This window comes from Scardinius erythrophthalmus, assembly GCF_964197995.2.
Source record: "Scardinius erythrophthalmus genome assembly, chromosome: 12".
In the NCBI taxonomy this organism is placed as follows: domain Eukaryota; kingdom Metazoa; phylum Chordata; class Actinopteri; order Cypriniformes; family Leuciscidae; genus Scardinius; species Scardinius erythrophthalmus.
Window position 1 is genome coordinate 37,576,496 of NC_138232.1, and position 26,083 is coordinate 37,602,578.

The 26,083-nt window shown below is 36.9% G+C and overlaps 1 protein-coding gene across 4 annotated transcripts; it reads left to right on the top strand.

Moving 5' to 3' along the window:
* The first annotated feature begins 934 nt into the window (after positions 1–934).
* On the top strand, positions 935–25,286 carry bin1b (bridging integrator 1b). Of its 4 annotated transcripts, XM_081381423.1 has the most exons (18): positions 1,177–1,391; positions 9,873–9,953; positions 10,090–10,144; positions 11,437–11,531; positions 13,208–13,303; positions 14,065–14,172; positions 14,362–14,454; positions 16,950–17,035; positions 17,850–17,925; positions 18,015–18,070; positions 18,202–18,234; positions 18,550–18,613; positions 19,313–19,441; positions 21,408–21,431; positions 22,246–22,593; positions 22,822–22,887; positions 23,243–23,344; positions 23,429–25,286. In XM_081381423.1, exons 1-18 carry the CDS (start codon positions 1,311–1,313, stop codon positions 23,528–23,530), a joined length of 1,695 nt encoding a protein of 564 aa, XP_081237549.1. In that variant the 5' UTR covers positions 1,177–1,310; the 3' UTR covers positions 23,531–25,286. The 4 variants fall into 4 exon arrangements, with proteins under 4 accessions (XP_081237546.1, XP_081237547.1, XP_081237549.1 ...); XM_081381420.1 differs by lacking the exons at positions 14,362–14,454; positions 21,408–21,431; positions 22,246–22,593 and having other exon boundaries at positions 935–1,391; positions 18,547–18,613; XM_081381421.1 differs by lacking the exons at positions 14,362–14,454; positions 21,408–21,431; positions 22,246–22,593 and having other exon boundaries at positions 1,010–1,391.
* Positions 25,287–26,083: the final 797 nt, after the last annotated feature.

The window sequence follows — 26,083 nt, forward strand, 5'->3', positions numbered from 1 at the left end:
TGATTCCAAGCCAAGGCCATCCTATCTAAGCTGATTTTCACTTCAGGTTAATTCTGTAGGGAAAAAAAAATAAAAAATAAATAATCATGATATAATCATGATATATTATGATGTTAGTTTAATGGTGTACATCTGTGTTTTTAGCATTTTAATTAAGATTGTTAAGTTAAATAATTTGTGGTGCCACGGCCCCCTGATTGAGAAACATGGTTTCTATATATTATTGTTCCCTGCTGGTATTACGGTGTGCAAGGGAAGTCAGATAGGTTTAATGTAATGAGAATCCCACCTAACATGTGATATGACTCTATTGAAAAGAGAAACACTCCTCTTACTAATGAAACCATGCAAACATTTAGGCAAGGCTCATCTTTCAAATGCTCAAGACACTAAATCATTCATTCGAAAAAAAAAAGGAAGTTTTGTTCTGGTCAGCTTATGTATTGCAGCACTTTAAATGTTAATGACTTTTCATAATGAACCTTACTGTACTATAGGCTATTATTATTCCTCACTTAAGCCACTTTGGTTAAAAGCTTCTGCTAAATAAATGCCAATCAATGTGTCAACGCGTGACCAACTTGAACCCATTGCATGTGGTAATATTTCACTTTCAGCTTGGTTTGATTCCTATTGAAATAACTGGATTTCACACATGAACAACTGCAAATGTGACCAATCTGACCATGGCTTTAATGTTGTATATCACAAAGTTTTTCAATCTTTTAGATGCAACAGACCCCCACTTATGATCATTCTGGTGCGAGGGCCCCCCATCCTAAAAAAATTCATGCGTACAGTGAAAAATAAATGTATATTATAAATATGCGTAAAATATTATTTGGAAAAAAACAATCCACGAAGACTTTGTACAACTTTACAGCAGGAAAAAAAAAGATGCTATGATATAGCAGTTGTGTTTACCTGTGCCTTTAAGAGAGCGTCTATAATAAGAAATGGAAACATAATCCAGCTCTCGCTCTCTCTCTTTCTCTCTCGTTTTCCACTCGCTGTGACTAGAGGCAAAAAACGGAACCAGTTAGACCGTAAATTGCTCGACAGTTTTAAGTTTAATTTGTTTGATTCCATAGTTCCGAAAAGGTTTAGTCTAATAATAATAACTCCGTGTCCACCTTTAAAACTCTAAACACTGTCTCTTTAAGAGGGTTTACCTACCGACCTCCTGTTGATCCGACAGTATTTCCCCATACATTACTGGTCTTCTGTGTCTCCTGCCATCTGCGCTTTCATTTATTCTTAACGGTTTATTTATTTATTTATTCACTTTGGAAACTTGAAGAAGCTCAAACATGGCAGAGGTAGGGAAAGGAGTCAACGCCGGGAAACTGGCCAGTAATGTACAGAAGAGGTTAACCCGAGCACAAGAGAAGGTATGCATGCTTACATTGACTCTTTGTAAATAAAACTATATTTTTCTACCATGCTGTTTGTACATTCAAATGCGACTTCTGAATAGGCGTTTAAAGATAGCTAAAAGTTAAATGATATAAAACCGTGTTTATAGTAGGAAGAGACTTCAAAAACAACAGCTGAAACTCATTGAAACGCTTCATACAATACTCGCCCCTGTGTTTGTCATGCTCACTTGCGTTGGAAATGATGGTTTTATCATTTCTCATTTTCAGAGCATCTTCTGTTAAAGTTATGTTTGAAATTCTGAACTCTAAATTCTGATGGGAAGTGCGTTAAACAGCAGCTGGTAGTGACCACAACTCTTTTGACATTTTGAATTTTCTTGCCATTGAATCAATCAATCAATAATATCACACGTGTGTATATAATCACAAAATAACAATTAATAATAATAAATAAATAACATATTTTAATATTTTCACCATTACTGCACAAGAAATATATAAAGTTCAATGAATCTTCATTGATCATTTGCCTCTGTAGTTGGGTTTGCAACATGCGGGGTAAGTTGTCACATTGGTAAACTGCTGTTTATTGACCATGATTTGAGAAGAACATCTTTTAAAAAATATATAATCTTAAAATCCTTTAAAAAGCTTTCTCATCGTACAGTGTTTGTTTTTAAAATATGTTATGCTATTTCCACATTATGTAAACAGTACAATTATTAGCCTATGAAACATAGGAAACATTATTTCTCCCTGAACTGTTATGAAAACATTTGGTTATAATCTACCATCATTATATACTTGGCATTTGTCTGAATGTGTGTCAGTGTAGTAATTTATGGAGTTCATTTGTTTAAGGTTTGGATTCATCCAAAACCACTGCTAGGGAAAACAAGCATTTGTGTAGTTGGACCTTAGAATTACTGAGCACTTACGACAACTTCCTCATGCCCCAACTAGTCTGGCTATCTGCTGTTACATTTTGTATCACAGAAAAGCCCAGAATGTCCTCTTTTAGATACACACAAGACCTAAATCAGTCACATGTATGGGCTCAGAGATATTAACAGCATATGTCTACTACAAAATGAATCTCTAGCTCTCAGGAACTTATGAAGCAGCCTGGAAATGGTGATGTTGTAGCAGAGTTTAAGTCCCAGGGTATCAGTGGGGAATCAACACAAACCGACCCCCAGCTGAGTGTAGGAGGTCCTACACAGGAAGTGTCATTTCCACACTAAACACTCCAAATGACCACTGGCCTCCCAGAACGCACAGCTGGACTCCAGAGCCTTGCACTGTGCAAAAGTCACACTTTTGATTTGAGTGACTCTAGGATGTAAGACAAGAGTTATAGGAACTACCTGATAAATTTAGCCAGTCCCTAGGTGTACTTTCGGGGGCCGAGACATGCACAGTGGTTAAACGAATTACTAATCTGCATTGGCACTAGGATCAGTAGGTTCCCTTTGCCGGGGCCACTTAAGAAACATCGGAATTCGGTTAATTTTAGCCTTTAAAAATCTTTGTTTTCATCATAAATGGTAGACAAACAAGAGGCTTGGACGACTTGGATATAGGAGATTTCTTAGGAAGATAGTTTTGTCATTTCCTGTCCCTATTATCCAAGTAGACTCATTACTTTGTAATCATAAAGATGCGTAAAAAGTTAAGAGGTTATTTAGGATCATTGTGCACACTGCATTTGTGTTTGTGTCCCTCTTCCTGTAGGGTCATTTCTCTTCGGGCCCACGTACTGAACTCATAGGCCCAGTTGTTCAAATCTCAGCAGAAGGGTGGAGTTTAGGAACAAAAATTTAGTTCAGCTTTAAAACTGGTCGAAAAATACAACATTTGTATTATGTAATATACACACACTGTTTATTTTGCTCTTGATTAGTTTAACTGTTACAGTAATAATTTAGAAGTAGACATTAGGCTACCTTTTAAGCTTTTCGGTAGATTATAGTATAGTAAAAAAGAGATATTGGCGAACAGCTGTAAATATCAACAAAAATATATTTATCTTTTATATTAAAATATTTATATTTGGTATTATTTATAAATATAATATTTTATATAATTTAAAGTGAGTTTTTTTGCTTGTTTTGTTTAATCACTGTTTGTAAACTACATTAGCACAATCATAAGTACGGTGGCCCAGTCAAAAGTTCTTTGCGAGCGAATGCAAAGTTTCTCGGGTGAACGTAAAAGCATCGAAATATTTTTTTTTTCCCATCAGCATGTAGAGGCTCCGTTGAGTAGTAGTAAATCCAGATTTGGTATTCTGAAAAAGTGTGTATCAGTATGATCCAATCCAATTTTGTTTGAAAATCCGGCACAAAATTAAGATTGATTACCTGATCCTAGCAAAACGTGGGATTTCCAAATCTAGATAATTTTGATCCAGATTAAACTTTTTGAACAACTGGGCCCTGGTGCTCATCTTCTCTACTTTGTGTATAGATTTTCTGTAAAGATTTTAATTTTTTTGGAAGAAGTATTTTATGTTGATCAAATCTATTTGATCAAAAAAAACAAAAAAAAAACATTAATATTGTGAAATATTATTACAAGTTCAAATAACTGTTTTATATTTCAATACATTTTAAAATGTAATTTATTCCTGTGATTAAAGCTGAATTTTCAGCATAATTTCTCCAGTCACAAAAAAGTTGTGCAGCTGCTTAATATTTTTTGTAAATCATAATTATTTTTTTTTTAAATATTTTTGTACTAGAAATTTCAAAAGAAATCCATTTATTTAAATATTTTGTAACATTATAAATGTCTCTTTTGAGCAATTTTGTTGCCTAATAAAAATATGTATTTATTTATAAAAAAAATAAATCTTACTGACCTCAAACTTTTAAATGGTAGTGTTTTTAATACCATTTAAAGTCTTTAAGTCTTTTTAATACAGCTCGTGTTTTGCGTGAATGATCTCTTTAGTATGTTTTTGGATTGATTGCTTTTGTGTGTAGACTTTGCAATGGGTCTAGATATTATTTGTGAGCAATAGTACGTGTAGTTGTTTAGCCTGCCTGAAGTCCTCAGCAGTCTTGGCTACTTCTTTAGAGTGTGAAAAGCTGGACTCACTCTAAAAGTATCTGTATGTGTGTTTTTGTGTGTGTAGTCACTCCTTCTAAGTGATCCGTTGTCCATCAGCGTGATTAAGGTCTCAGTCTCCTCTTCCCCTCTGAAACTCAGCCAGGTAGAGGAGAGTTAACTATGATCCTCTAGTGGCAAATGGCCCACATCTCAACAATCTAACCTGTCTTTTCTCACACTTCACTTTTCCCTCATCCACCTGTCTGTCATTAGTTGAAGTCTGCCACTATTTTGGAACACCATGGCAAGTTGTTCTTGAGTCACCCATTCTTGCAGAAACATTCCAAAACAAGTGTCCATTAAGTATGGAGACTCCCCATCTCAATATGTCATAATGACCGTGGAGATCAAGAGATGGGTGCAAAGTTACAACAACCTCCTTTTCTCAGATTAGAATCCCAAAGGAAGTGTCCTCAGGCTTCCCCTGACCTCTGCTCTGATTGGACAGGCGACATGCCAATCAAAAGCGCCACTGATGTTCAAACATGAGCCACACCTCTCTTCCGCACTCCACCCACACACCTGTCCATCCTCATAGAGCTAGTGAGCAGTGTGTGGATTGGGCTATGAATAGCAGACAGGCTGTAGCTGTGAGTTAATCCCCTGAAACCCCTTGTGCGACAAACCGTGGTGTGTGTGAATGCCAACGGCTGTGGTCTGGGGTATTTTTGGTGTTGTAACTGAACACCAGCACACATTGAACAGAAGTAAAGACCAGTGTCCTTTATAAAACACGAATGAAGTGACATTTGCCTTTTACTTGGGAGAATGCAGTTATAAATTCACACACACACACACAGGTTACTGGTAAATCTCTCTCATTCTAAGCCTCTTTTAACTTGTTAGTTAAAGCTCCACAGACATACTAATTAAGCCACTTGCCACTCCTATGAGACAGCAGAAGTGTGTTTACCTTGGACAGTTTTGTCCCAAAATGTAGTTCAATCTGACAAAAACTTTGGGGACATACTTTTTTGATCCTAAATAATATCTAAATGGTCTTCTATTAGGCGTAGGGTTATGGTTAGTCTATAGTAATTTTACCATAGGGAAATTGTAAAACTAGAGTAGTAAAAGACAATAGAGTCTATGGTGTTATAAAGGAAAGAGAGAATGAATATGCGCCTGCTTGAGGTCAGATCAAGTGGGTGTATTAAATGGGTAGCTGACTTCATCAATTAGTATAAACTTGTCTCTCACTTGCTCGAATGTTTCTCTCGCACACACTGAGGAATCTCTCAGCTGCTGGACAAATGGTCAGCGCTAGTCTGATCAGAATGGTATAATTTAAACATGCTGATTCGGAAAGCAGCTCAGCCCAAACTCACTGCTATTTCTTTAAAGGAAAAGTTCTCAAATGAAAACTCTGTCATCATTTACTCATGTCAAAAAAAGCTCATATGGCTTTCCTTTGTCTGTGAAATACAAAAGGAGACAATGTAAAAAATGTTCCTTCTGCTCTTATACAATGAAACAGTGAACTAATCATTTGTTTCACATAATTTATCTTTGATCTTTGGCTGCATTATAATTATTTCCTAATTCAGACTATGATCAAAGAATGTGGATGTTTTTGAGGAATTTGACTATTGAAAATATAACATTTTAACTTCAAGTCAGCAATATGATCTGATCTTACCATCATTACTGTGTTCGGATGAAGTATTGAAAGACAACTTGTATAAAGAGAGCTTATTTTATATATAATCAGCTGTGTAGCATCCATTATAACATCAACAAAAACATTAAGCGGCACTACTGTTTTCAACACTGATAATAAGAAATGATTTAAGTAGCCTATAATAAAATGAAAATGCTTCATGAGCACCAAATCAGCATATTAAAACAATATCTGGAGGATCATGTGACACTAGCTATGTTTCCATCCAAAGCTGAGAATTTAAAGGTAGGGTAGGCAATTTCGAAGAGGCTAGCGATAGCAAGCTAGCTTTGAAAGCACAAGATCCCACCCTCCCTTCAGAGCTTCTCCAAAGCTACGCCTCCTTCATAACACATTAATGCGCAATACTAGAGCAGAGTCTGAAAAGCGTAACGAGACGAGAGACGGTGTTAAATTACCTCATGTCTCAAAGCACATTACATTACAATAATAATGAACATAAACAACTTACAGAGCTCTAACTTGTACATTTTCACTGCTGCAGATTCATTTTGGTGTTGATAGTGTTAGAAAACCATAGACGTATAGGGCCCTATCATACACCTGGCGCAATGCGGCACCAGGCACAACGCAAGTGTTTTTTGCTAGTTTCAGCCTGACGCAGTTATCATTTTCACGTCCTGCGCCACGTTGTTTAAATAGCAAATGCATTTGCGCCCATTTGTGCGCCCATGGGAGTGCTGGTCTGAAAACGATGTGTGTTCATGCGCATTGTTGGCACGTTGCTATTTCGAGGCAACTAAAATAGACTGAAATATTTGTTTTGTTATTTAAAGAGCACGTTAGTAATGTACGCCTATAGGCGGGTCCACAACGCGCGTACACTTTGTCCTGTAAATGGTCTACCTGAGCCGTTTCCTCGCTAGAGAAGCATTCAGTTTTTCCGCTTGCAAATTCCGCCATGTAAATAGCGAATCCGCCATGGCGCAAGCACAACTGGCTTTTAAAGGGAATGGGAGATGAGCCTTTATTCACACCTACGCCTATACCTACGCACTGTGTGTACCACGAGAGGGCGTTAATTAATGCCGTTTTTATTTTTTACAGATTTTTTTTATTAATTATTAATCTGTGCACAGCACTCATGACATATTGAGAAACAAAAGAGTTTGAGAATAAATAAAGGTGTGCGTTTGTGTGTTGTAAAGTCAAATGAGTGCATGTGCGTGCATGGGTGGGGGATGAATGAAAATAAATCTGATTGGCTAGTTTAGTCCACACACGAAAAATGATATTACAGATAGTTAATAGTGCTGCTATTAACTGAGATAAGTGCTGAGATAAAATCCTGCAGGAGCCCCTGTGCAACAAGATTGGTCCGCTGGTTAGTCTATTTATGCCGTGATTGCCGTCCTATCAGCACACAGTCACATGACTTTTCTGATGCACATCAAGGAATTTATTCTGTAAATGTGTAGTTTATTTATTTTTCTTATCAGATAAAAAATGTATCTGACTCAATTGAGCGCATGCGCATCTTGACATTTCCTTCCTGCATTTTTTTTCCCGATGCCCTAAAATGCTCATTAAAATAGGTGGATGGAAACATACCGGTAGTGTAGAAAATTCAGCTTTGCTATCACATTTAAATAATATTTCACAATATTACTGTTTTACTACATTTTTGATCAAGTAAATGCAACCTTGATGAACACGAGACTTTCAAAAACATAAAAAAAATCGTAGACTCTAAACGTTTGAACGGTAGTGTATTCACTTTAGGCTTAAAAACAAATAGAGACAGAGCAAATAACGAAATTGACTGCTAACCGTGCCTGCTTGGCTGATCAATGGTTTTTCACTCTATTTTCATATAATTTAAAGTAAATTGTGAGTCAGTACAAATAAATTTTCTTTTATCTTAGAAATTCTGTATTATTTATCATATCTGTCATCAGCCACCTGCTCTCATCGGCCATTGAAAAATCCACTTCGTTCAACGGCTAGCTCAGCCTGAGTGTACAGTCATATGCAGTGTGTTCCTGGAAGACCTCTGAGTCAGAGCGAATGCCTTCATCCCAGATCTCCTCTACTGCACAGGGAGCACATGTCATCCTGACACAGATCCAGGACACTGTATTTTAAGATGTCGGGGGCTCGAGGGAGGGGTCCTGCTGCAATGCATTCAGGATCAGCTTTCAAACACTCCCTCCCTGCACAGTAATACACATTCATACATTCTTTAAGAAGAGCACAGCTGACACGGCCTTTATTAATATAGATAAGAGGTTACAGTGATTTCCACTCGAGCTTTATTGAATTCCTTTGCTCTTCTAGAGCAAGATTTTGTATTTTCCTATTTTAGTTGTAGCTGAAGTGTCCTGTTGTGTTTAGCCAAGTTCAGTTGTATAAAATATGTTGCTCTAGGAACTTTTTAGTTGTTTTCTTAAGCGGGAATTATTTAAATGAGGAATATTATGACGTTTCCAGAAGAAAACTCAAGGCGTTTCAGGCAGTTGAGAAACAGTGTGCACTGATAAAAGGAATAACTCTCTTTGGGGTGACTGTGTTTTGTAACTTTGCAGAACCTTTTCATGATCAAACAGCAACATTACACACTAAAGATATAGGACCTCTCTTTACCATTATTGGAGAAAATGTGAGACCATTCACGGATGCATCATTCTGTAAATTTCATCCTTTCATCTTGAATCCCTTTGGCATTATGACGTAGACTTCACAGGATGTGTTATTCTGTTGCTCGTGTCAGGCTGACGGAGACCAATTTTTATGGGTCACAAATGGCATGGCATGTTTAATATGCTGCTAGGAGATGCTATGGGGGAGCAGAAGGAAAAGGAAATGACCTCTGAATTAATAGAACCGGATACAAGCACTACCTCATACATGCTGGACAGGAAGTAGGCCAATCTGAACTAAAGGAAATGTGCGTAATTACATCTGCTAGGAAATATTTACATCTTAAATAATGGAAATATTGAATGGAACAAAAGAAGATTTTGCTTTGAACTTCTGGTGGGTGTGTGGATGGCAGGAAAGTTTAGTACATGACACACTCATGGGCATAGATTGTTGCACGCTTCCTTGGTTTTTAGTTTCTTTTATTATGAACAGTTACTGTATGTCAGCATTCTTGATGGGGAAGAGGAATATGGAACCGATTCTGAAAGCACCATTTGTGTAGAATCTGTGGTGGCAGGGATCTGAGACCCTGTTTTTACCTTTTTTAAATGCACATATGCATATACACTCCAAAGACTGAAAATGGTGACCAAAAAATGGTGAAAAATAAACAATTTCATTAGCCTGACAGAAATTTGGAACAGATATCTTTCATTTCTTTTTGATTTGTCATGTAATGTTGCCTGTTTAGGACGCTTTTTTTAGTGCTTTCACTTAGAAACTTCTTGACATGTTTGCAGTTGTTTTATGGATGTTTTAGGTTAGGATATTTTCACATTTTCCCAAAAATATCTTCTTTTGTGTTCCACATAAGAAAGAAAATCATACTTGTTTGGAACCATATGAGGGTGAATATATATTGAAGGAAATTTCACATTGATGGTAGGTTGTTTATTGTTTTAGGTTATTAAGATATGATATTTTTATATTCTTGCCATGGGCCCCACAAACCCATGGGCTGGCCTGCACGCATGTAATGCAGAAGTGGTGTACCGATTCGGGTTAGTATGTTAGCATGTGAATGATGTCGGCTGTTTTGTGGTGTTCTCTGGTAGGTGATGCAAAAGCTGGGTAAGGCGGATGAAACGAAAGACACAGCCTTTGAGGAGGAAGTAGTCAACTTTAACAAGCAGCTGGTAAGAGCCTTAACCCTTCACCCTCTTTTACCCCCTTGCTTAATATACTGCTTCCACTGACATTTGACCTCTGACCCTTTTCATAGTTCTTAAATATCTAGTGATGATTTTATCTCTCTGTGATCTCTATCCACAGGTCGATGGCACCAAACTGCAGAAAGACTTGAAAGCGTATTTGTTGGCAGTCAAAAGTAAGACTCTCATTGTGTGTCTTTGTATATATTTGATGAAAGTGAACAAGAATAGTTTTAAAGGGATAGTTCACCCAAATAAATGATAATTTACTCATCCTCATGTTGTACCAAACAGGTTTGACTTTCTTTCTTCTGTGGAACATAAAATAAGATATTTTGAAGAATGTTGGTAACCAAAAACGTTTTGGTGACCATTGACTTCCATTGATTGAACAAAAACATACTGTCACCGATCAAAATATCTTATTTTATGTTCCACAGAAGAGAGAAAGTCATAAAGTTTTGGAACAACATAAGGGTTAGTAAATGATGACAGATTTATAATTTGTTTAGGTGAGCTATGCCTAATAGTTGCTATCACAAAAATCTGGGTTTATTGGTCTCTTGATTACACTTATGAAACATATGACATAATTTAGAAGAAGCTCAATGCTAATTTTAAAGAAAAACTCAACACAATCAAGTGCAAAAACATCTTTTCAGGATGTCATATGGCAAAATTAGAACTAAATGTGCAATCGCTCAATCATGCTTCTTTGTATTTACATGCAGCCTTCTTTCAGAAAAAATACATGAGATTCTCTCAAAGCAAAACAAATCATTGCGAGTGAACAAACTCAGCCCTGCATGTATAGCTGTACCTGCCTCCATATGTAACAGAGATAAGGGCGTCACAAATTCTTTCTGGGTTATAAACATGTGGAACGTATTTTCAGGTCTGGCCATATTTGTTCCTTCTCAAAGGGATAGTTCATCATTTACTCAACCTCATGTTGTTTTAACCTGTATGATTTTTGTTCTTCCTTGTAACAATTTCCAAATAGTTATGTTTTTTTTTCTTTTGTGGAATGCAAAAGAAGATATTTTGAAAATGTCTGTGAACTTTAAATTTTTTAGAAATGTAATAGACCCCTTCAAAATATTTTATGTGTCAAAAGACCACATGTTTATGCACACATGTTTGGAACAACGTGAGGGTGAATAAATGATGATGGATGGTATGTAGCTGTAATACTTTTGCTTTTAGCACTGGTGAGTGGTAGTACATTAAATGAATGTGAAGTAAGCAGACAGACTTCTTCTTTGTACAGCAGACTATAACTGCGCTGTCCTAATGCACATCACCGTCCCCTCGACTTCCTGCCATGTGACCACAAAAGCTCTCACTTCTCTGAAAGACTCAAAGGGAAAGAGACTGCATGTGTGTTGGGTTGAGTGATTGAGCATTCATCCTCTGTTTGAACTTGCCAATGTCCGTCTCTTAGCTGACCCACTGCTTGTTTCCGCAGCCATGCACGAGTGTTCAAAGCGTCTGCATGACTGTCTGGCAGAAATGTACGACCCCGAGTGGTTTGGCAAAGAGGAGGTGGACTCCATCGCAGAGGTGTGTAAGCATGTCACTGGCAGAGCCTAACACTCTTTCTGGATTGTGTGACATTAGTGTTTTCGATGTGAAAAATCCCATAGGAGAGACAAAGCCACAAAGGACATCTCTTTAATATGTCAGTTGTTTCTCTTTAAGGCTCCTGGTTCGCACATGTGCCTCCTGAAATCAAATGTCTTTTGTAGAGTTTCAGAAGAATGTCACAAACCAGATACCAACCCAGAGAAAAATGTTATTGAAAATGAGACTATAGATTAAATTGAATGACCAACCTTGGATGTTTCTCAACAATGTCTCGTACTTTCAGTAAATTTTTGGTAAGAAATGAATACTTTTATTCAGAAATTGACACTTTTTAATATATATAATGTTACAAAAGATTTGGTGAGCATAAGAGATTTCTTTAAAACAATCTTACCAAAGCCAAAATTTTGAACAGTAGTGTATATTTCAGTTAAAGGGATAGTTCACTTTGAAATTAAATTTTGGTATGTTTTAGCTTACCTCAAGGGCATCCAAGATGTAGGTGTCTTTTTTTCCGCAGTAGTTTCAATTTTGATATTTTTAGGTCAAACCGTTCTTGTCTGACAGTCATATCATGCAGGTCTATGGTCACCCCCTCAAAGAGCAAGCACAGAGTCCAAATTAAAACAATTCCCCATCGTCCAAATTAAACAATTCCCCATCGTAAGTACACATTGATGGCCTAAGACACGAAACGAGCGGTTTGTGTGAGAAAACTAACAGTATTTATATCGTTTTTACCTCTTGTACACTTTCCGGCGCTTGCGCAGACTAAGCCAGAACGCGCGCACACGTCACACACCAGGAAGCGCGCGCGCCCTCAGATCACTTGGATGTGGTTGTGTAGAGGTAAAAACGATATAAATACTGTTAGTTTTCTCACACAAACCGCTCGTTTCGTGTCTTAGGCCATCAATGTGTACTTACGATGGGGAATTGTTTAATTTGGACTGTGCATGCTCTTTGAGGGGGTGACCATAGACCTGCATTATATGACTGACAGACAAGAACGGTTTGACCTAAAAATATCAAAATTGAAACTACTGCGGAAACAAAGACACCTACATCTTGGATGCCCTTGAGGTAAGCTAAAACATACCAAAATTTAATTTCAAAGTGAACTATCCCTTTAAGACCAAATTCTTTGATCTGTGCTCTCCACATACTCTTAACAATTATCTCATTTGTGTGTATTTTTATTTATCAATATATCATATTAATTAAATGAAACATACCTGAAACATAGTTTATACAGTCATTTTAGAGCCTGTATACAACTAAAGAATGTGTCCGCACTGGTGTTTCAAACTCTGTCGACTCATTATTCAGCAATTTCTTTCTATTTTCTAAATGTTTTTATTCATTCCTTCCACTCACCCATCTCTCCATGAGTAAAGGAGATGATAGAGAAAGAAATGGATAATAATTTAGAGGTAAACATGACCGATGACATCTTTAGAGTCCAGACTGTAGGTCTAGTTTAGAACTGGTGCTGGTAATGCTAAAGTAGTGCTACTGTAGTGCAATATATATTAGAATAGATGTGTTCATAAATATTTAGATTCGAGTCGTCTGTGGTTTGTCAGTGTGTGAGATAGAAAGCGTGAGAGTATGTGCCTTGGTGTGCGTGTCTGATCACATTTGTTTTACAGGACACTGACCTCCTGTGGCAAGAGTTCCACCAAAATCTTACTGACAATGCCCTCATTTCCATGGATGCATACTTGGCTCAATTTCCAGACATAAAGGTATGTTTTTGCTTTAAAGGGATCGTTCACACAAAAATCTGTGATCAATTCTGTCATCATTTACTCACACCCTCAAGTTGTTCCAAACCTGAATTAATGTATTTTTTCTGCTGAATACAAAGATATTTTTGAAGAATATGGCTAACCAAACAGTTGATTTACTTCCATAGTATAGAAAAAAAAATCCTATGGAAGTCAATGGGGCCCATCAACTGTTTGGTTATCCGTATTCTTCAAAATATCTTCTTTTGTGTTCAGCAGAAGAAAGAAATTCGTACAGGTTTGGAACAACTTGAGGATGAGTAAATAATGACAGAATTTTCATTTTTGGGTGAACTAACCCTTTAATAAGTTGTGCATGCAAGCATCACTTTCACTATAGCTTATAGCTTTAGGGATTTGAACCCCTACCCATATGTATTTACATTTGGTGTGAAACTGTTGTTTGTGCTACAGGAATTATTGAGGCTTGTTAAGAATCACTATTGCTTTTCTGAGTGATTTGACGCCTGGCTAAAATCTCATAGACTTGCACTGAAGTAGGGACCCATCCATATATAGACACCAAAATATAATCAAGACTTGCAGGTGCTCCACATAGAAACCACCCAGAACACCCTAGCAAACACTCACAACACTTTAGCAACCTTATAGCAACGGCCTGGCAACCAATCACCACACCCTTAGCATGCTCCTCTCATTTATAGTAGTTACCACTGTGTTAAATGGTCTTTGTTGTGACTCTCTGGCTCCCTCTGCAGGCTCGCATTGCTAAGCGTGAAAGGAAGCTGGTAGACTTTGACAGTGCCAGACATCATTTCGCTTCTATACAGAAAGGCAAGAAAAAGGATGAGGCCAAAATTGCCAAGGTATCAGATGCTCGTTCCAGCTCGTTAATGTATGCTAATACTGTAATGTCTGGCTTTTTGTTCACAAACCTTCTTAACTAACCAACTTAATGCTGTAACTAACTATGAGTAATTCATGTGTTGCAGTCAGTTTATATGCTTGAGTATTTGCACAAGCTTTTGTCTCCCTCTCTTTGCTTGCATGTCTAGCCTCTGACTCTGGTGGAGAAGGCTGCTCCCGGCTGGGCTCAGGGAATAATCACAGCACACCAATTCGCTCAAACTAACCTCTCAAGAAACCAGGTGACTCACCTGTCACTCAGGAGCCTGTAAACCCTCCCTTAACCTGCCTAACTCCACCCACCTGCTCACAGTCCACACCCACTCACAGCATGGCATCTTTATGTAGCATCTGTGTATTTACTGCATATTTTTAGGTATGACTTAAAAATACTATTTTTTTCAAAGAATACTGTTCAAAAGATTGAGGTCGGTATGCTTTTTTTTTTTTTTTTTTGAAACAAGTCTCTTAAAGCAACACTAAGGAACATTTCTTACCTTAAAATAATGTTTCCAAAATCGTATCAGTGGTTCATCAAGTCGTAACAGGGTGAAAAGCACTTCTGGATTCGCTTTGCAGCCCTATATCTGCTATAACCACACTATGCAAGTTTGCCAAACCTGGTCGCATTTCTGTAGTTTGAATGAAACATAAGAAAACTACAAATTTGACTTACTTTACGGCAAGCGTTACAATAGTCATTATTTAGTTTTTCTTCGTTTCTGATGTCGCAATACATCATACTTTCATGAAATCATGAAACATACTCTATCTTTTCTGTGGACATCATTCATTCCAAAGCCAGTGCTAGATAAACAGCGAGCGAGCGTGCGACAGTCGGCTGCGGGCGGCGAAATTATTTACGACAGCGCTAATGGACAATTCCGCTTCCAACCTGTAGGGCGACCGAAGAGGAAAAGTTCCTTAGTGTTGCTTTAATGTCCTCAAGGCTAAATTTATTTAATTAAAAGTAATGTAAAAACAGTACTTTTGTGAACTATTATTTAAGTGCCCCTATTATGCTATTTTAAAGCTTATTAATTTTGTTTTGGAGGTCTCCTACGATAGGTTTACATGCATCCAGAGTCTAAAAACGGTTCATTTGAAGATTCAGTCTCTCTAGACCCCTCCTTTCCGAGAGCCTAATTGCTCTGATTGGTCCGACGGCCCAGTCCGTTGTGATTGGTCTACCACTCACAGCGCGTGTTGGAAACCAAGCGCCCATGGTGTCATTTTTTCCATATCAATTCCAAGTGCATGCTAAATGGATTCGCAGCCCGGAAAACAGTGTCTTCTCAACATGTCGAAACACGAACCAAACTCTTCCAGACCTCAGCGAAAACTACAGTGTAGTTGTATGTTGTTTGCGGGCAGCCGATGAAGAGCATAGGCTGGCATTATGCAAATTTGTTGCATTGTTAAGTCGGTAATAGGTATGTAACAGGAAGTGAGACTCGGTGTCAGGCCGTTCAGAATCTATTCTTTTGGGAGACAATAACTCCATTCATTGTGCAGTTTGATCTTTGAAACTTTGCAGACATTTTACATTTACAAACAGCTATTTTACACACTGCATGAAAGGTAATATTTGAATAAACATAATAGGGGCACATTTTAAATAATCGTTTTCTATTGTACTATATTTTCAGATGTAATTTCAATCAAAGCTGAATTTTCAGCATCATTACTCCAGTCTTCATTGTCACATGATCCTTCAGAAATCATTCTAATATGCTGTTTTGCTGCCCAAGAAACATTTATTATTGTTAGCGTTTATTGTGCTGCTTACTATTTTTGTGGAAACTGTTTTTTTTTTTTTTTTTTTTTTTCAGGATTCTTTGATGAATAGAAAGTTTGATCGGTAGTGTAGTTCACTCTAAAAATAAAAATTCTGTCCTAATTCCCTCACCTTATCTTTTCCTCCATGAAATACTGGTGAATCTCGAAAAATGTTAATATCGTGCAAAAGTTATATTTTTGATGATTATGGCTTACAGCTTACGAAAATCCCAAATTCAAAATCTCAGAAAATTAGAATATTACATGAAATCAATAATAAAAAAAATATTTTAAATACAGAAATGTCGGCCCTCTGAAAAGTATAATCATGCATATGTATTTAGTTATATATACTAAATATATTAGTTTCACCTTTTAATTTAAATTACTGAAATACACAAACTTTTGCAAGATATTCTGATTTTTCGAGTTTCACCTGTACAAAAGGGCGTATTTAGCAGACTGTCCAAGCTGCTCTTTCCATACAATGGAAATAGATGGCGTCAGTAAAATCAAATGAAAATGAATCAAAATAATGAATTAAGTTGCTCTGCAAAACATGCAAGAATTAGTGTTTGATGTTGTCTCTATAGTGCACAGGTTAATATGCAGTACTTTTTTAAATATATTTTTTGGTGCAGTTTTTTCCTTTTTGGAGCTTTATAGGTAACTATATGTTTCCATTGAATGAAGAAATGCTACAAAACATTCTTCAATTTTTTTCTTTTTGTGTTCAACAAAAGAAATGAATACAGTTTGTAATTATATGATGGTGAGTAAATGTTTTATGTTTGTTTTAAATACTTTCTGCAGATTTCAGTTAAAGGGATCAGATCACAGGATCTGATTGTCCACAGTCCATTCATGCAGTGATGAATGCATAATTCTTTGTTTACACATTTTCATAAATGATAGTGTCTTTAGCCTAATAAATGTGTGTGTTTGTGTGTGTGTTTAGGCTGAGGAAGAGTTGGGGAGAGCTCAGAAGGTATTTGAGGAGATTAATTATGATCTCCAGGAGGAACTTCCCACCCTGTGGAACAGGTAATAACCACCTATTCATCCTGCCATCTCTCATTTATCTCTCTTATTCCTTCTCCTTAAATGAACAGGTCACCTAAAAATGAACAACCACCATGTCGTTCCAAACCGGTGTGCTGTTGTTGTTTTTTCTGCGAAACACAAAAAGTTTTTTTTTTTAAGGATCTTCACATGGAGTCTCTTGTGCTCACCAAGGCTGCATTTAAAAAATACAGTAAAAACATTAATATCATGAAATATTATTACCAATTAAAGTAACTGTTTTCTATTTGAATATATTTTAAAAATTTAATTTATTCCTGTGATGACAAAACTGGATTTTCAGCATCATTACTCCAGTCTTTAGTGTCACATGATCGTGTCTCTATGCTCAGTTATGATTTTTTTTATTTTTTTTATTATCAATGTTGAGAACAGTTGTTCTGCTTCATATTTTGTGGAAACAGTGATACCATTCTTTGATAAAAAAGAAAGTTAAAAAGAACAGCACTTATTTGAAGTAAAATCTTTTGTAACATTGTAAATGTCTTTACTGTTACTTTGGATACATTTAAAAGCACACAAGTCCTATTTCGTATAATACTTTTATGTTGTTATTTGTCTTTTTTGAGCTTGAGAGGTCATAATGATCTGTCATTATATGGAGAAAAAATTTGTGAATTTCACAAATTTTGTGTTCCATGATTGAATAACATGATGGCAAGTAATTAACAGAATATAATAATTTGGTGAAGTTTTTTTTTTTTTAAATGAACTGATGTTGACTCCTCTCTGTCTCTTTGTCTCTCTCTCTCTATCTCTCTCTCTCTCTCTGCAGTCGTGTTGGCATCTATGTTAACACATTCCAGAGTGTAGCCGGCCTGGAGGAAAAATTTCACAGGGATATGGGCAAAGTGAGCCAATAATAAGAGACTTATTAACAAGAGATAAATTAGATTATTGTTGTTAGTTACCAGGGTATGTCGCACTCTCTCGCACACAGCTGAACCAGAATCTAAGTGATGTTATGACCAAACTGGATGAGCAGCGTCTAGCCAAGTGAGTGCTTGTATCTTGCGATATTTCCTGTCTGTATAGACACTTCTGGTTTCCTGTAGTTTAGCACACAGATGTGTGACTCCTTGTTTTCCCTGTAAATTAAACCAACCCTTCCCCCAATCAACCCACAGAAAAGATGTGAAGACAGCAAGCATTGGGAAGAGGTAATAGCTCTCATGTTTTGTGTGTGTTTGTATATGCAACATTTATTGCATTAAAGGCATACTAACACTTGGTTGCTCTGGAAACTTCCCGCAAATGTTTTGAGTGTGCATGGGACCATGTGTAGATGCTGACACAAAAATAACTGCATGACTGGAATGTCTTTGAAATGCAGTAATTGTGCATGGTATGATTTAAACCAGTCTGTCTGCTGTATTAACACTGATCTGTGCTGCCCTCTAGTGATGTATATCAGTCATTACACGATCGTCAGGCCAAATGTAGTAGTTATTTACCAATGTGTGTTTCTCAAGCAGTGAAGAAGCAGCCAACCACAGTCCCTCAGATTCTGGGTCAGACGCCCCTAAATCACCACAAAAGGTACTGTGGATGTGAGAATGCTGATGTTTTTATTTTCTGTCTATTATGTCACATTGCCTATGCTATGGAGTGTGTCTTACAGTACGTATAAAACTAAAGATGCAAAAAATAAATCCAGACCCTTTATTATGTCAGCAAGAGAAAGCCAACACACTGAAATGCTATTTAAACTTCTTCTGAGACAAACATTTCTAATTCATCCTATGGCTTTCAAGCTAGAACCAACAAACGCGGGTCAGCAACGTGCTAATTTATGCTAACATGTTAAAACTTGCTAGCAATGTGCTAATTCATGTTAGAAACATGCTAACAACGTGTTAAATCAGGCTAGCTACATGTTAAAACATGCCACAAATGTGGTTATTCATGTAAGAAACATGTTAGCAATGTGCTAAATCATGCTAGCAACATGTTAGAAAGTGCTAACAATGTGTTAAACCATGCTAAAACATGTTAGCAATAAACTGTTTATAGCAATAAAAGGTTTAATATAAACCTAAAACTATAGGCACTGCCTAACAATAGAAGTCTGTGGTATGTCTTCATGTAGATGACTAGGTAAACATGACTGTGTGTGTGTAAGCAAACTAAAAGCATGTTACACAGAAAAAGTCTAATCATGAACAGTCCTGATTTGGTGTTTTAACTTAACCGCAGTGTGTTTTCCTCATTATCTGCATGTGTGTGTTGGTGTGGCAGTCCAGAGAGGGGCCGCCGGTCTCACGGCCCCCGAGGCCTGCTTCGCCTCAGGAGGTGAAAGAAGACAACATCATTAACCTGTCTGAGGATGCAGTGGTGCCTGACATTAACATTTCAACCCAGCCACAGGTCAGAGGTCAAATGACTCCCTCCCCTGCTCATCTAAGCACTCACTCCAATCTCTTCCTCTTCACGTTTTAATTTACAATATATCTCCATTCTTAATGAGCACAGTCATCCATTTCTACCCTAAAAGTGACTCTTTCCGCCATATTATTATCTCTCTTTCTGCTCAAAGTATCACTAGCTCTCGAGTTTGTGAACTTTACCATAATTTCTTTCTGCAAACCAGTGATTCCATTAAATATTGTAACTGTCCTAGTAAAGGTGGTGTTTTGTACTGTACACAACAGTGTAATGGTCCAGTAGTATGTAGCCTGCTGGATTTAGATCTGGATGCTTTGAAAGCACTCAGCGCTGCTCTAGTCCACCAGGTGGGTGTCAAAGGGCAGGAGAGGTCAGGATGGCAAAGGGTAAAGGTCAGGGTTTAGGGGCCAGGAAAACCATGCTGCCATCCATCGCTGGGTTTCAGGCTGTGTTCGAAATCGCATACTCTCTTGAGTAGGTACTTATTTTGAATAAGTACTTTTTGACCGCTAAAAAAAGTATGCTCTATATAGTATGAATGTGTGTAATCCGGATGTACTACATTCGCCATGCTGTCATTATCATTTGACCTATCAGCGTAAGTTTTCGCATCACTGTCATACTCTCCTGTGGCCTCATGGGATAAAGTGTCCGACAGCAATGGAGGGAGCTGATTTGTTATTTACAGTTTATTTCCTTATGAATTTGTTTTACGCACCATTCTATAGGCCTGTATTTATAGTTGGGCTGTTGGAGAAAATATAAAAAAAGTACACAAACAAAAATGATGTTTAAAAAACAGTCAGCTTAATGTCAAAATAACTCCAATATCATACACTACAGTTGCGTAGGGTGGGGGTAAATTAAGCACAATCTGCTGGGACGTCACAGTACTGTTGCATTGTGGTCTATGAATCTGCCTGAAGTGGACATATTGAGTAGGTCTGTACAAATAAAGTTGAAAGCACTTCAAAGGGGAAGTGCTTATGTCTAAAAGAGGAGATGCATCTTGGATTTTGCTGTGGAAAGCCATTCGTTTCCCCACTTTTGTATAAATGCATCCAATTTTAATGTACATGAGAGTTTATTTTTAATCTTTGATATAGTCTCTTTAGTTAATTTGAGTTTCAGGGAACTGAAATGCCACTTTGGTTCAGCATGTGACGTATTTACTCCATGCATGTGATGCATGTTAACTCTCTTACTGCTAGTTTCCATAACAAGACCCAGGGACAGACTCAGAGCAGAAAGAAAATTACATTTATTCATTTAACAGACGCTTTTATCCAAAGCGACTTACAAATGAGAACTTAGCAGACATTTTCTGTGTATTCTAATAATCAAATGAAATAATCAAAAGTTTGGGGTCAGTAGAATTTAAAAAAAAATACAATTTTGCATTAAATTTTATAAAAAGACAATAAAGAGATTTAAAATGTTACAAAAGATTCTCAACCTTCTATGAATTATGTGACACTGAAGACTGGAGTAATGATGCTGAAAATTCAGCTTTGCATCACAGGAATAAATTACATTTTAAATTATATTAAAATAGAAAACAGTTATTTTAAATAGTAAAATTCATCACAATATTACTGCTTTCACTGTATTTTTGATCAAATAAATGCAGCCTTGTGAGCATAAAATACTTTTTTAAAAAAAAATAAAAAATCTTACCGATCCCAAACTTTGATTGTGAGGATTACTGTATATTTATTTTCTTCTTACTCTTGTACATGGTTTTCCTGGGTCCACTATTAGATCACCGACCTTGACAAATGCTTTCCTCTCATATTTGCTGCATTAGCTCTGAACACGGTTTATTATAAGCATAAGTGGGGTTGATGAGAGCTCTCTCCTCACTGTTGACATGGTGATGAACGTATCTTGCACTCTTTTTATGGGCCTCATTTATCTCACTCTTTCATTCTGTGCTTCCTCATGGAAGGGGGCTTCATGGGATTCATGGGAGGTAAGACACTTGTAATGGATCAGTTCTCTCTACTCGACATACTCTTTGTGATTCTTGTGGTATGATTGAGCATAAAAGAACCATTTAATGGTGCTTTTGGATGAAAGACTTCTACAATCTTTGGATCGACAAATCACAAACAAAACCACACATGAACACACAGACATTTATCAAAAATTCAACCTTGTTACAGATTTCCACTCATGTTTCTACCATGTATTTGGACTTTCCTCTCTTTATACCATGTGTGTGTGTATATATATATATATATATATATATATATATATATATATATATATATATATATATATATATATATATATATATATATATATATATATATATCGTTTATCTATCTTCTTTATATATCTTATACATTTATACCATGAATTTGGACTTACAAGGTTTATACTGTAAATGTAAATCATTGTAAATAATGTATATCAGGGGTTATTGTTGACAAACAAAATAGATAGACAGACAGACAGACTTAATTTAAATGAATGAAAAAAAATTAGTAATTAAGTGACATTGTTATTGATCAAATTAGAATTATTACAAATCAGTCTGTTATTCAAGGGATTAAACAGAAATCAACAATTAACTTGACTTCAGATCATGTTGGGAGATAGTTTAGAGTGAACAGTAATTCACGTCTCTTATCTATCTTTTCCTTCATTTCCTTCATTATCTATCTTTGCCTTTTGCCCTATTGCCGTGCCTTTTCTCCCATGGCATCTATTTTACCCAAAATCCAAACAATCTGTCCCAAATCCAAAAAACAATCCTGGCCGACCCTTCCTCCCCATCCCAGCCCAGTCAGACCCCCGCTGGAGACCCCTCTCAGGACTCGGATGATGAAGCTGCCGCTCGGACGAATGAAGCCCCTCCGTGGGATGATGAGGTCACTCCTGCCGTAGAGCCGTATGAACCCCCCAGCTGGCATGAGCAGGACAGTGTGTCTGCGCAGTCAGGGTGGGTCAGTGAGACTGCAGAGGCTGGACTCGCGCAGCCAGACTGGGAGGACAGGGGTGTGGAGCACTGGGGCGAGGAAGGGTCCCAGGTAGGGCAAGAGCAGGACGTAGATACAAACTGGGGCAGAGGTGTGGCTCAGGCTTGGGAGGCGGAGTCAAAGCCGCCTCAGTGGGAGGAGCTTCAAAGTGTAAGAGGAGCAAGAGTCTGGATTAATTGTGTAGTGTTAGGGTGGCCCTGAAGTAAATAATGTTGTTCTGTGGGTGTGTGGCTTGCCTTGCCTTGCCTATATGTGTTTGTCTGTGCATATCATGTTTGTTTTATTCCTATATGCATATCATGTTTGTTTTATTCTCTGTTGCTCGGATTTGGTTAACTGTTTCTTTTTATTTTATTATCATTTCATTTTTGTATTTAGAATGAAGTTCCAACAGTGACAAATGGCTCCTCAGATGCAGAGCTCCCTCCATCTGTTCTTTATAAGGTAAGTTGAATTGGGAACCCAAGAACCCAGAGAATATTGAGGTCTGTACGATGTTTTTATGTTTTGAAAGAAGTCTCTTTAGTAAAAACAGTAATATTGTGAAATAGTATTAAAATGTAATTTATTCCTGAATTTTCAGCATCATGACTCCAGTCTTCAGAGTCACGTGACATGATGCTTCAGAAATCAAGAAACATTTCTTATAATGAAAGTTGAAAACAGGCTTGCTGCCTAATTTTGTGGAAACCAAGATTCTTTGATTAACATAAAGTTCAAAAGAACAGCATTTATTGGTATAACATGTAAAAGTCCTTAAATGACACTTTTTAAAATGTATTAATATGATTCTTGGTAGGTGAAAGCAATGCATGACTACGGAGCAACAGACAGTGATGAACTTGACCTGAAGGCTGGTGATATTGTGCTTGTGCTTCCCTTTGCCAACCCAGATGAACAGGTCAGTCATGGCACACATGCTCAAACACACTCGCGTACAATCGGACAATGACTCATTGTCTTGACTTTTTGTTTGTGTGCACAGGATGACGGCTGGTTAGTGGGCGTAAAAGAGTCACACTGGCTTGAGAATAAAAACCTCCTAGCAAAAGGAGTCTTCCCTGAAAACTTCACCCAGAAACTGTGAGCGGAACAGCCACCTCACAATCACCTGTTCTTATCCTTCGTTTTCTCACCACTCTACTGTGATGACATTTTTTTATAAAACATGCTCAAAAATAAGGGCTTCTCAAGCGAAAAAAAAAGCTCTGTTCTATATACATGGTCACTTTTGTAGAAGAGTAAAGGTAAATTCATCAGATCATATTTGCAACAGCATGCTTTACACTAAAAAGTGATATGGACACAATTACAAGATGCCAGATATGGATGAAGACCGGGGCCGATTTGATTGATGATTGTCGTTGGCCCATTTTGGGATGTTTGTTTAGTACATGAAGCATCAGTTCAAATCTTTTTTCTATTTTTTTTTTATCAACTGACATCAATCAATATATTTCAGTGAAATCTTTTACTCTTTTGCCCAAAGTCAACATGAAATCGAAATTGACCCCATACCTTTTCGATCTTACTGTACACTATTCTTCAGTGCTTGTTCCACATGCTGTAAAAACGGGTAGAATACGGTTTCCAAAAAGCAACAAATAGCAAGTGGATGCTCTTTACACCAAGTGTAAATATAATTAATATACTATTTGTACTAAAGATACAATATCTGAGCAATGGTGGGCGGAGTTTGTGAAAGAACAAGGTTGGCTATCTGGACTTAGTATAAGTAGGCATTGCATATTTGATCAAGATTAAAAAGTCAGCTGATATCACAAATTAAACAATAAACCATAAACACCAAAAATACATCAGGTGCGAAGTGCAAACTCTATTTCATGTTGACTTTAAAGTTTGTTGATTTCATTATCTCTTGACTCTCCTGAACATGTAGAGCCCCTTCATCCTCTCAGTAAAAAAATATTTCAAAATGTTGTTCCGTAGATGGGGTATCTAGCACTACATGTGAGGGGCTCATCATCTCAATACTTTTATGATCAATAACTTCATGATATGTTTGTTCTTCTTTGTTCTGTTGAGGTATTCAGGTATATGCCACCAAAGATTATGACGATTATGCTATGGGACAAACCACTGTGGTTATACTGTACGAACAACAGTTTGCTCAAAACACTTTTTGCTACGTATTTTAAAATTGAAGAGGTTTAAACATTTGTCATGGTTGCATGAATGTTTTATATATCCTTTTAGATCGGTGCACATATGCTTTATTTTGTAATCTTACTGAGATTTAAAATAGAAAATCAGGTCAAAAATAGATTAAAATTTTCAGTTGGTATTGATCTAGAAAAATGTATTCTGTAGTGCACTGATACTCTGATTACATGCAGCATTAGGGTGGAATACACTGAATTATCACGCCACCACTGTGATTCAGGCTGAATCACTTATTTTAAATGGCAAAAGTGTTTGACGGCATCCACATCTGGATATATGCCTGGTTATAATGCTCTTCTTTGTCATTTGATGAATTACAGCGGTCATGCTCAATAGAAATATGTGCACAAACATCTCTTTTTAATAAAATTCAGTTTTCTATAATGTTGAACTGACACTGCATTGTTAAGAAATGACAATGACTCAGTATTTTAGCATGTTAAGCTGGTTAAAATGGTTTGGTTGAAATGTAAAAGTGCTTCAACTACTTACTGAATTGCATCTCTGTTTTAATACCTAATGTCAAAATTTGATGTCATATATTCTGGGAATCTAATTTTGCCAAAACAGTGTGGAATCTACCAAAGAGGGTAAATTAGCTGCTAATTTGTGTTGTAAACTGTTGTGACTCTTGTGTATTATAAATTCTGACATTGTCAGTCTGTATTGTGTAAATCTTAGTTATACATATTATCTCTCTCTGACCTGTTTACATACCAGAGCTTTCATTTTCTCACCCAAGAAGCTCTATATTTGAATCAGTTTTGAATATTAAAATATTTATCAGACCTTTGAAATGAACAGACAGCTGCAAGAGGTCAAAGCAGGTCTATTCATGGTTCCTCCTAACAAAAGAGTTTAAATGTTTGGTGACTCTTAATATCTAAATGATAAAGGTTCTGATATTTAAAACTAGCCTGTGGAAAAACTTAGATGTATCACAATAACTATATATGATCAGAAAGGGAAAATTGTGTCCTGCATCATTATGGTCGGATGCTCTGTCTTAACATGCAGTTCTCTGTAAGAACCACCCTGTCTGGCAGACTTTAAAAAGCATAATAAAATTAAAATCATGCTGAACTTCAAATCTAGGGTCCTCGATCTCGTTCATCTCGCATCATACATCCACTTTTTGTCATGGGATCAACTAAGTGACTAAGCATAATTGTTTCTTAATACTTATAATGTGACATTACTCGCATATGAAAACCTGAGCTACGTTGACAGCACTTTTATAACCATCTTATTCCTTGGCTAATCGAAATGTTAAGCCTGTGAGCGTCGAAATATACAACACAGATAGCAGCATAATAATAGCAAGGCTATGTTCAGACGGCTGGCAAATTGGATTTATTTATTTTTCTCAAAAAAGATCTTTTCAGGCAGACTGTCTGCAATATTCGTGATCAAATGTGTGTCCAGACATAAGCAACTTATCAGCATGGGTTGCATT

Coding starts and splice junctions, on each gene's coding strand:
- bin1b (XM_081381423.1), top strand. CDS start 1,311: ATGGCAGAGGTAGGGAAAGGAGTCAACGCCGGGAAACTGGCCAGTAAT. Junction 11,532..13,207: donor AGGTGGACTCCATCGCAGAG/GTGTGTAAGCAT, acceptor TTTGTTTTACAG/GACACTGACCTCCTGTGGCA. Junction 18,235..18,549: donor ACAGCAAGCATTGGGAAGAG/GTAATAGCTCTC, acceptor TTTCTCAAGCAG/TGAAGAAGCAGCCAACCACA.